This window comes from Grus americana, chromosome 4 (genome assembly GCF_028858705.1).
Source record: "Grus americana isolate bGruAme1 chromosome 4, bGruAme1.mat, whole genome shotgun sequence".
Classification (NCBI taxonomy): Eukaryota; Metazoa; Chordata; class Aves; order Gruiformes; family Gruidae; genus Grus; species Grus americana.
Genome location: NC_072855.1, coordinates 29,813,436 through 29,826,098, shown reverse-complemented (window position 1 = coordinate 29,826,098; position 12,663 = coordinate 29,813,436). Strand labels below are relative to the sequence as shown.

General features: G+C 35.8%; 1 protein-coding gene across 10 annotated transcripts in view; it reads right to left on the bottom strand.

Annotated features, from left to right (window-relative positions):
• Positions 1–12,663, bottom strand: part of FIP1L1 (factor interacting with PAPOLA and CPSF1) — a 43,224-nt gene that overhangs the window by 16,176 nt on the left and 14,385 nt on the right. For all 10 annotated transcript variants that reach the window (XM_054823907.1, XM_054823898.1, XM_054823897.1 and 7 more), the window contains 2 exons: positions 5,918–6,011; positions 4,726–4,879 (listed from right to left, as the gene is read on the bottom strand). In XM_054823907.1, coding sequence (XP_054679882.1) covers positions 4,726–4,879; positions 5,918–6,011 — 248 coding nt within the window. The remainder of the gene's footprint in view (positions 1–4,725; positions 4,880–5,917; positions 6,012–12,663) is intronic.

The window sequence follows — 12,663 nt, the reverse complement described above, 5'->3', positions numbered from 1 at the left end:
TTTTCTGGTTTTCAGACTTAGCCTGTTACGAATCTAACTAAAAGCTGAGAAATTGCTCCCAACTAAATTAGCTGACCTAACAAAATATATTGCCTCAACATATAAACCTAGTTATTTGATCATGAAAAGAATGATTACAAGGTAAAAATCATTCGTACACTTTAGACATTACGTTCTCATACTTTGCAAAGAACTAGCTTTACCCTAATTGAACACACAAAACACTGTCACGTGAAAATAATAAACTGGGCTAAAATGCTATCGTCAGAAAATAAGACTTCTTCACCAGGCATAAAGCTCTTTCAGTTATGAGCAATTCTGCTTCCATTAAAAAAATAAGTACTTTCAATTTGACAACTCACTGCAAGACTTTGGCGGGGGGAGAGAACAGAAAACTTTGCCAAGTGCTTTCATCAGTTTTGCCATAACTACATAAACATCCAGACAGAACAGCAGCCAGACCCACTTAAATTAAAACCCATCTCATTCAAGTTCCAGACTTCATCATTCAGAGAATATCCTAGATGTACCGGCCACTGCATGATTAATTTTATGTATATATCGTTAGTTCAACATTAGAACTAAAAGACTATTGTATGGCAGCAGCATTTAACTACATCTACATATTATAATGTCTAGAAATGCCAACTGCTCCCAAATTGCCTTGGCAGAAGGACAGAATGAAAGAATATGCAAACTGAGGAGGAGTAACCATTATCAGCGTTCATTAATTTCTGGTGATTTCACTGACGTGAATTCTTACCAGCATTAATCCTACAGGATTAAACAAATTGTGAGACAAAATTGAGGTTGCTGTCCAATCCTGAAGATTTAAAATCTCATCTCTCAGCCAAAATGCACAGAGAGTGAACCCCAAAAGCCAAATCTCTAAACTGCATGAGCAATTTTCTCTTCACCAGCACACAAACTTTCCAATGTCCACTATCATTGTTAAGAAAACTGGAAATCACACCATAAAAAGTTTGACAGCGTAACATTTAAAAGACCAAATACTCCTAATGAAAATTTCTGAAAGAAAAGGAAGACTGGGAGCTCAAAATGTTGCATAGCTGAAGTATTTTCTCTTCATCTTTTTTGGTTATGTGTCCATCTTCATGAGCTTACAACATAGAAAATAAATATATAAAAAAACACCTCTGGAGACAAAATTCTTCCACCAATGTTAAGAACCTAAGCTAGAAAAATATCAGAAATTCTCTCAAATTGATTCATTTATTAGCTCTACCTTATGCTTAACATGGCTCTCAGCACTATGCACAGAATTGCCTTGAAAGCTATCAGCTAATGCTCTTCACAAAAAGGAAGAAATTCTGATTAAACAATTAATACATTCCTCAGAATTTTATCTTGTGCAGAAACATGAATAAAAATCTCATCACATGATTACAAGCCAAATGAAAAATTTCACTTGAGAGCCATTCAAACAAAGTTAAGACAGACTGAATACAACTAATATCCAGAGACCGCAGGTTCAATTAATTTTAATGAATTAGTTAATGTAGGATATTATAGAAAAAAACCCACATAATCATTTTTTCCTCAAAAACCTTTAAGAACATTCAAAAAGTCATGATTAATGACTATGTCATTTTAAGACAGAAGCTAATTTACTTGATGGCATCATGATGAAACATTCTTCTACATTCCAAGTTAGCAAGTATCACTAAAATATCTAAACAAATTTTTCCCTCACCTTTTTCCACTAACGAACGAATGTGACACAAAACTCAAAACAAAAACCCCATAAACTTCAGTTAATGGGAAATTAAGAATCTCTCAACTCCTTTGTCTTCTACTAACGTGGTCCATGAAAATATACTTGAAGCATCATGAGCCAATTAGTTCTTCTGAGAAAGAAAAAAAGACTGAAATATTGAGCCATTTCTTGCAATGGGGACTAAACTTGAGTACCAGTGCAAGAAGGTGACTTAGCGTAGATCACATCCCTACAACACATTGTACTGCCACAAAGATACACCTGGCTTAAACCTAAATATTCAGACTTGTGTATCAAAAGCAATCCAAATGGCATTAGCGCAGCATTGTACCTAATGTGCTGAAAATTGCTCTCAGGACATTATACATCATCCTACTAACTCAAGGCTGGTAAATATTTACAGAAAACCAAGTAGCTTCTACTAAAGGAAAGCAATGCCACATGTGCTCTCCTTGCAGCGTAAGGAATCAAACATGAATGATGCCACAGCTTAACAACATACTGCAAATTAGCTGAACTGTATAATAGCCCACAGCAATGTAGTATAACTCAACTTGGTGTAAAAACTTCTTTTGCCACAGACTAAACTAAATCAAATTCTCTCTCCTTTATCACAAGATAGAAAGTAGACACTTAGATTGCTGGAGCTGAGCAGATGTATAGTTACTTGCTAAATCCTGGTCTAAGTGTAGGCAAACTCCCCAAAGTTATGCAACAGAAGTTCAATACTTCAGAGTAATTAATTTTTTTCTTAATATCACACATACATGTCACATTTTAACTACACTCTTAAACCAAAACACATAAAACAACTTTTAAAGCCTGTTAAACAGAAGCATCCGCATTCTTCTTTAGATTTAAAATTACTCCAACGTAGCAATAAACCAAGCAAACAAAAAAGAACACATTTTTTGCCACAGCCAGTGATCTCCTAGGAGTATTTGAGAATATTCTGCATTTGGCCCTTTGAATCATTCCAGGACTCATTCCTCAAAAAAAGATTTGAATCACAAGAGTGAATGAATTCAGAACAAGAGATCTAACTTCAAAGCAAGATCCTTTTTCAAAGGGGCTTTTGGAGGATGTTTTATATTTGGAATACTTAAATTTTCTGGCAAGTAGTCCTGGTTTAATATTGGGTAAGAGTAGTTTTTTTCTTCCCCCTCCACTGAACCTAGGAGGGATGGCAGATTCTATTTTAGGAACAGCTTTGAAGATAAAGAGCTGGCAACAGCACAATTAAAACACAGGCCTGAAGAAACCAAATCCACAGCTCTTAATCGTTATTTTTGAATCTACTCGAAGCACGGAAGGATGTTGAAGGAGACCTTCTGAACAAGTGTATGTCATAAACCTGTCTGTAAACCACAAGACTAAAGCCAAACCTGCTTGCTAGATCTGTAACACATGTGGATTTCTTTCACCTTTAAAAGCACAACAGGTGAGGGGTTTCCTAAGAACAGTCCAGTACACCTAGATGACATCCCTGCACCAAGTGCATTTAGGGTGTGTGGGGGTTCCTCTCATACTTTTAATAATATACAACTTAGATCACCTTTTCTGTGCCACAATTACAATTAAAACAATAACTTTATAAAAACTTGCAAGGCATTACCTGTATTATTTTACCAGAAAGGTTTTAATGCATCTTAAAACTGCAATTAGCATTAGTGTCATGTTCCTTTCTGTGACCCCTGCAGTAAGGAAAAATCACAAAACTGCCAGAGCAGTAGCATATTCTCTCTTCAGACACCCTATTTTTTATATTCATGCACAAAAACTGGGAAAAGGGAACAGAATTATTTCATCTTTAAATGTCTTCTCTTCTGTTTTTTAAGTTGCACCATTTTGTGTATGACAATCACTGATGAAAGCCAGAGCTTGCCAGGCAGCAGGAGTTAATAGTTTTAAAATCAGCAGCAGCAATTGAAGAAAGCAACCTCTTCTGTGAGGACTTAAACCCTATAAAGCCCCACACAACGCTGTTGCACAGAAAGAATAATGTTACTTCCTTGCTTATACATAACAGTATTAACAGAGAAACTTTTAAAAGATTCCCTGTGCGAACAGAATAGCAAAGAAACTGCCTAGCATAATTTCAGAACAAGTCAAGCAAAAGAATGCAAGGAACAAAAGGAGAAAATAAGGGAAGGAGCTCCACCTTAGATCAATCTCTTTTATAAACAAATCCTTCACTTTCCTACTCAAATACACCCCAAAGTTTCTCCATCTATTTTCATTTCTCACTGACCATTCTTAGTTCCTTGCTAAGTCCTTTAGAACTTAATTCCTTAAAATGACAACTCTCAGATAACTGCACTATTTGTGCAAATGCCCACGATACTCCACCCAGTAAATTTCCAGAAATATCAAGTTTCAGTAAATATTCAGTAAATTTCAAACCAGATTTAACAATAAAAAGAGTTCTCAAAGAGTTTGTTTCCTCTAAGATTCACAGACACAGGACACTGGATAAAAATATTGGGTGCTAATAAGACCTCTGACTGAAAGAAAGGATACGGCACAAATGCAATTCTTATCAGACTTTTGGGTGAGGGGAAAGGGGAATTAAAGCTTCTGTTGCTGCTGTGACCTCAGACACCAGAGAATCCAACTTCTGACGCAAATTTATGGCATGCCATACTTTTAGTTCAAAAGTTTGTAGAATGATTTGTTAACATGTATCTCTCAATAGCATTAACAGTAGTTGAATTACAGAAAACAGCTTCTCACTTCAACCACAAGATCCCACGTTTAGTCTTTAGGTAACTATTTACGATTTGGGATTACGCTTACTGAGAAAGTAAAGACAAAAGTTTCTGTTTCTGCCAGATATATTTAAGAAAACAGTAGAACACAAAAATTCTGAAATTCTGCACATATAGGCAAATATGCATGGAATGCACTGTCTTTAATTCATTATCATCAAGCATCTGATGATAATGCATCTCTCATTTTTCACATCCTATGTAGTGCAATATATTTACCTGGTGGGGGAATCAGAGGTGGAGCAGTACTGACAGTTGGAGGGGGTGGGAGGAAAGGAGGTGGTGGAAGGTGGGTAGGTGGAGCTCCTGGAGGGAAAAATGGAGGTGGCTTGGTAAAATTGTCTACTTCAGGATTAGATCGTTCTGAAAGAACCTGTAAAATATCAAACTATAGTTACAATTGCTATGTCAAAAGGGTAGAAAATAGGTTTCCTCTCTTTCCAGTTACTACAACAGGGAAGTATTATTTATGCACCTAAAGAGCCATATTCAGATGGTTTAACTTCTATCTGCATCCCTTATATTCAGTGTCCCGTACTTGCCAAGTACCTCTGAGGGAACAACGAATGTAAGATTTGAGAGGGAATATAAACCATCTGAACGTGGCCCAAAGCACAATCTTAAATTTATATATAAAGGAAAATATTTTTAAAATCAGTATGAAAAACATGAAAAAACCCCAAGACTTTAAATTGCTTAAACACTGTGAGATCAGCTGAAAAACACACGGCAGTGTTTTCAATATAAGCACTACAATCCATTATTATTTTCATTGCTTAACCTTAACCTTAACCTAAGTTGGCATGAAAATGCAGCTAGGGCACCAAGCAACCTTGATTCTTCTCCACAGGTAAGTCAGGAGAGAAAAAGCGTATTCAATCTTAACACATTTAGTTGTTTTCCTAAGATAATCCACGCCCATAAAGACTAATCTTACAATTTATGGCAAAATAATACAATATAATTTAAAAAAAAAGTACTATCAACTATTTATTCCTTCACAACTTATTTTTAAAAGATTGCATTTCTCAAACTGCATATGAAGAGGCTTTCACTTTCAGCATTAGTGTCTGGCAGGAATAGGGGAGAAACAGACAGCTTAAATATTTATCTTTGTCACTTTGTAAACAACCACTATCCCATGCAAATCTACCAGAGCCAATGCTGTCTCCTGGATTGTAAGTCTGCAACATTGCTCACTTCCTTTCAGTAAGAAGTACAGCAAAACATTTATCTTTTCAAATATATCAAATATTTCATCTTAAGACATTACAATTAACTGCCACAACTTTCTTCCTGAACTTAAGGCTACTTCTGCATTCATACACACTGAAATGTTTTAATCAGAAGCTTTGGGGAAAGCAAAAATGTCTTTTAGCCAAAGATAGCGTGCAAATCTGCAGTATAAAACCTGTATGTTGCTGTTTTCATTAGCACGTCGTCGTCCTTCCACCCTGCTGATAGTGATGGTCTGTCCAATCACATCTATTGTGCCAGATAATCGCCTGCAACATAGGACAAACCAGAATCAACAAGCAGAATTAGAAAAGGAAATTGAAAAAAAAAAAAAAAAGGAAAAAGAAAAGGAAGAGAAGAAAGTCTTATGGACTTCTCTCATTCTAAATACCAAAACGTTCCTTCTCCTGTATAAAACATAAAAGACCATTTCTGAAGAACATTAAATGTGATAAATTTGCTGAACTATGCAAATGTGTAAAACTAAACAATGCAGCAATAAAGACTCCTGTAGGACGAAGGTTGGTTCTCCGCATTTTCCTTCCATCCCCTACAATATAATAAATCTACACTTCTGTTACTGAAAAAAGAAAAAAAAAGGAACAATACAGTGAGATCACAAAAAAACTCAGTAAGAAAAAATATATTAAACAGAACTTCAACACAAATGTGAAGTAAAATAGTTACAAACTAATCATTAGAAATAATTTCTAAGCTGCAAGAAACCATACTGGAAGATTCCATGGAAGATCAAACAAAGGTAAGTTAGGACACAGAAATAAGCATAAGCCAACCCTACCATGCATACTATGATATTGTAGCACATATTGAACAAAATCAGCTGCCATCTCTCTTATCCTGGAATACAGTCTTAATATCAAACAGAAACTACATGCAACTAGTAGACACTGACTCTTAAATTAAATCTTGCATGAAACTCAAAGGAATCTTGATACTTTGATACTTCTGTTCCTCAGTTTTCCAAATGCAAAATGTCTCTCTCGAACACCCCTAAAACATTTGCATAGCTAAGCACTATGTTCACCTTCTTTAAAGAAACCAGCCACAGAGCAGCACAAGACCCACCACAGTCTTCCTTACAACCCAATGAGGCAACAACAAAACATAATGTAAAATAAGAACAGCTACCTTAGAAGTAGGTAGTAATGGATTTTTAGAGAAAAGACAAGAAAAGCGACATGCATATACACATTCTTTCCCTCCCAGTTTCTGCCAATCAAAAATTTAAGGACTTCCATGCAACTGTGTTTAATAGCCCCTGATTAACTTGCATTTGCACAATCTCTTTTGAACATTCTTTTACTTTTGATCTTCAGTGATGAGATCTGTTTCAGCTATTTTTTTACCTGACAATTGTATTTGGTGCCCTATAGTCCTTGTGTTAAAAAAAAAATTTTAAAAAAAATATATAAAAGTATCCCTGTTCTCTGGCAGGGTAGTATTTGTGGTACCTCTGCTGTATCTCTTCTCAGCTGTCTCTTTCCCAAGCTGGACTAGTCCACATCTCTCCTCATATAGGAGTGACTCCAAAACTTTCATTATTTATTTCATCTTTTTGTGGACCCTTCCTACTTCTACTATTCCTTTTCTTTGACAAACAGAAACACAGATAATATTCAGCTCTCAATGCATCACAGCTTTGTGCACTACCATAATGACTTTTCCCAGTTTGTTCTCCACTGCTAATGATGACTACCATTCCATTTTCTTATTTTGGCTAACAATGGAAATTGAACTAACATTTTGGGAAGCAGCAACAATAATTCCAAGATCTTGTTCTCAATGGGTATGATTATTAATGATTAATTTGAAGAAATGCATCTTATTTAGAAAAATTTTCAGTGATTTTCAGTGATTTCAGTTCACTATGGACAAGTTATTCCAGTCCACGCTGGAGTCAATGTTTGACTTTTAAATGCAAGTGTATCTCACTTCAGTTTCCAAATGAGTCAATCTATTAAGCTTATCTCTGTTAGATTTAAGTTGTTCCTACCATAAAATTTTAACTCCCATGTACATATTCACATAGTCTATTAAGAGAGGTATCTTTAAGCTGTCAAAACCATCTGATATTGTGGCCACACAGCTGTCAACTGAAACTTTTTAACTTTTCAAAGCAGATTAAAAATGCTACAATGAGGGTAAAGACATGATGGGATTCCACTGGATACAAACACTAAAATTTAAAGCATAATCAATCTCTCAAAATCTTCAATAAATCAACCACATGGGAATATACTGACAGTAAAGGATTCCAGGTGCCAGACCAGAAAATAATATGACAAGGATCTGAGTGTCATCTACTAAAACTAAAACCTGGTATCTGTGCCAATGAGGAACCACTACTTTGAAAAGAGGAATAATCTAAAGTATAGTGAACTTCCCTGTTTGCAGCCCCAAAAGTAATAAACCTCAGAAACCTAGCTTTATAGAGAATTTATAACTATTATTCCTATGCAGATAGAACAAAACCTACTTGCTTTGCAGTCCATGGTTAATTTCTAGAAGAGGTTAAAAAGCAGAATTCACTTCTGTCAACTTCATTAGAAAATGAGGAACAAAATTACATTGCTAATGGATGAGAGAAACAAAGGCACATCTGTATCACACCTATAAGGGAAACCATTGTAGAGAAAACTGATAATATTTACCAACAGCATGATACAGAACAAAGTAAAAGAAAGACTGGGAAAAAAACTTTCAGGAAATTTCAGAAAAGAAATCCACAGAAAAAAAATACTTCTAATTTTAGAAGACAGGTTCTTGTATTTTTTTTTATCTATTAATCACATTAATACGAACAGCAGGGAGAACAGTTGGAAGTTGGGATTACAGGCTCCAAGTTCTGCTGAACTGATAGCTCTGATCCCAACTGCTCAAATACCTAGATTCCAATGCAGTTGCAAAAGACACAGCAGACACTAGACCATGAAGGATCAGTTAGATCTCCCAGAGATAATCTAAAGTTCCTTGGCAGACTGCATATTGAGGATGATCCAAATGCCTGTCCTCTGAGCTTTTCAATATCCTGACTTAGAGCTTCCTCCTGGATTTTAAAGCAAGCTCATTAAGCACAACAGTTTGGAGGAAACAAAAAAGAGTCCAATGGTACAAGAGTCTGAGAACACATCTGCAAACTAAACCAGTATATGCTATACAGCGGCCTCTCCAAGGATAACACAAGTTTAAGAAATTCTCTGATCCATCCTAAAAGTCAGATTGTTTCAGTCTAGATCCTGAAATGATCAAGACCTGTTTCCCTAATCGTCTCCAGTGGTCTTGCATGATATTCCAGCACTGCCACAGTTTGGATTATTATTATTATTTTGCTTTCAGTAACTACATCGGAAACACAGGTATTATAAAACAACTACTAAACCAACTATTTCACTCAAAAAAAAAAAAGGAAAAATGATTTTTTGTAAAACAACAAAACTGCCTCAGTCTTTGACAGCTCATTTGGTTTCCAAGTTCTAAGACACTGGTACCTTTTTTTTAGTTATCTAAAACTGTATCCCAGAAAAAACATTTTACCTCGCTTTAGTCCTTGTGTATGACAGATGACTCTCTTCTACAGCAAGAAGTCCCTCCTCGGGTGATCCCCTGCTTGGCTCGCTCCACTGTTTTACAGGGCTTCCACTTGGGAGTGATGTACTTCAAATTAAGACTCTCCCTCTCTTGCACTTTTTGCACACTGCCAGTAACTCTTGCAATCAGCATTGAAAACACCGGCAATGGACACCAATGCAAGAGTACTGGGTGTTAAAGTAATGTGTATATCAACCATATTACAATAATACCAACTTTGGCTTGGGAAGCAGCCCAAATACAACACTGCATTATCAAAGGAAGCAAATCTGGACTACCAGTTGGTTTCTAGACATCAACTTTACTGAAACGAACAGGGCTTTCACTTAATTTTTCTGGAGTCTGAAGAGTACACCTATACTCACTCATTCACACTAAACTGGTGCTTTAAAATTATTTTTTTAATAATGTTTTATAGTGGTACGTGCACTGTTCTTCCCAACAGCTGCCAAGAGATTTAATTTTTGTAATGATGGATGAGTTCAGGAATTTGCCACCATACCTTGAACTTGACAAATTCTCTATTTCCATGACTGCAATAATGATTTCATTAAGTACTCCACTAAAAGAGCTTAAAATTGAACAAGAGAAAGCACATGTTCAGTTGCAAATGCAGCAGCAGGTGACACCACTGTCAAAAACAATCTTCACAAAGGCAAGAGAGGCATCTGAAGTTTCCAGAATTTAACAGTTCAGCAGTTTTGTATGTAAAAGGGGCAAATCTGAAGCCCTGGATCTTTATTAAGTCATAGCCAGTTGGCACATGGGGAAATTTCAAAGACTCCCCAGTCATTACCTAGCTTAGTGATAAGATGTTAAGCAGCATTACTAGGTTTCTGTCTCAGTGCTGTATGCAAAGAAAGAAAGGGCCTGGTTTGTCCCTTATATGATCAGGGCACCTGGGATACAGATGCATTCCCAATGGATACACCCAGACATAAAAAGGCAATCTACACGTGTGGGATGCACATGAACCCATAGCAGAGTTCATACAAAGTGTAGCTTGAAAGGAACATTCCAGCAACTCAGTGAGTGATTCCACTCTAATTAGAGAATGGTTATTTATGAGCTATTTGCACTATTAATACCACCTTCCATGAGGATTTCTCAATCTCATTTGGCAAGCTGAGTTTATTTAGGTTCCACAAAGCAAAGAGAAAGGAGGGAGAAAAGAACAAGGGAAAAAAAAAAAAAGACAAGCCCAATTATTTTCCAAATTCATAGCTTCAGAAATCACTTATCCCCACCACAAGTAACATAAATAATGACGGCTTTTTGGACACTACCCCCCCTACTTCTCAAAATTCAGAAACAGTCTAACTACTGGATGCCACATTTATTCACTAGACTTACAGTCTAGTCTAAGAATTATAGTATACTGTAAAAACTGTATTTAGTAGGTTTCTGGCTTCCTTCTTGTCTTATGTGTTTTATGCTTTATTTTCCTCCTCTTGAGGACAGCCTCAATTTTGCTGAGCTCACTTACCACTGACTGATATAATTACGAAGCAAACAAATTTAATACAGAAATCATTGATATACAAAATAGACATTTTTTCAAAATAATATCTGAGTTTTCATCATTTAGTCTCACAAGGCTAGCTCATGAAACAAGAGAAACCTGTATTTTTTCATAGTAATGACTATCACAAATCCATTTTCTATAAAAATTCTGTTTACAGAAAGGCTTGAGCACAGAGAAAGCAGATAAATAGCCCATCACATTATCAGGCTAATTTCTCTGAAAGCAAAATTCATTTAAAAGTAATGTACGCTTTAGTAATAACCCATAAAGCATAGATGGGGGTTAAAAACCTAAGAGCTTCTGACAAAATAAAGTTGCATGATGGAGAGCTATTCTAGATATTACTGTAATGAGAAAACACCAGTTTCTGTATCCAGCTTGTAAATGAAACTTCTGAGTATTTCTTTAGTAGCGACAATAAGATTTCACAGTCCTTGAAAAATGACATAAGGAAATCACCGGTCTAAAAAACAGTAAGATATCTCTATGACCTGGTTAGGACAGGTTTGAAATATTTCAAATCCTATTCATGTTCTGGAAAGCACTACACTCAAAATAGATTCCTTCAGGTTTTAGCCTTAATTGTCACTATGCACACAATGAATCTTTAAGTAACTACCTCTAGAGAACAAACATTCTATTTTATACCATACTGTTTGTATATCATGTGCATTTACCAAACCATTTCCATTATGTTCTAACTCCTCCTTCAGGGTTACACAATACTTCATGTTATTCAACAGCCCTAAATATTGTAGAATCAAGACCAGGTTCAAGTGTCATTTCTAAACAACTAATAGCTATGATTAAGACAGTTATTTACAAATTCAAGCAAAATTTCTCACACAGACACGTTGTATGAACAAGCACTGAATTTTTCTTTGAATTAAACATTTAAGATGCAATTCTAGTGAAGTAGTAACTTTTATTTGCTGGTGAGCAATAGTTTTGTTTCTATTTTGTAAACTACAACCTCCATGCTGGTAATGAAAAACAAACCAGTATAACCTGATAGCTCACAGAAGAATTACCAGGAGGAATGAAAGCAAGTGAAAGAGAAATGCAGGCAAGAGTATTAAACAACACTTTTTTTCCACCAAAGAGAAATATATTTGGGTGTTGAACCGACTCTTAAAGGATGGAATAATTGAACATGAGTGCCTCTGAATTAGCCAAGATACTTATGGATGCAGTGCTAAAGACAAGTCAAAGATGCTAATCTTTAACTGTGATGACAAAAGCGTACAACTTTACCTCTCTTACCATCATTTATAATACAATGGCTTTTACTTTGCACAGAACCACAACTCCTAAACAGGATCACTTGATAACTAAAATAAAAGCATGGATTCATCCTAAGCCAAGTACCAGGAATCAAACAGCAGTAGCTTAGATATAAAGGACAGAACTTTAATTAAAGCCTGGGGCTGGGAGAAGGAGGGGAAGAAACCCTAGTAAGGAAATAATTTCCCTTATTTCAAAGAATAGAGTAAAATATTAAAATATAGAGAAGCTAAAGCTACCTTACAGGAAAGAGACTGGGTTCCAGGAATCCTTCCAGTTGTTGAAGTCATAGCTGTCTGATTCCATCTTAACTGAAAAGATGTGTTAGCTAATACCCATAAAGACACTAGCTAGAAACATTTTGTTGGCCAATCTAATTCTACACAAAAAACACAGTGTCATCCATCAACACCTGGATTTTTATAGTTGCACTGTTATTTGGTCCTGCTGTTTTTCCTTCTACTGTCTCTTTCCTAAACAGCCAAGAAGGTAGCACAGCATTC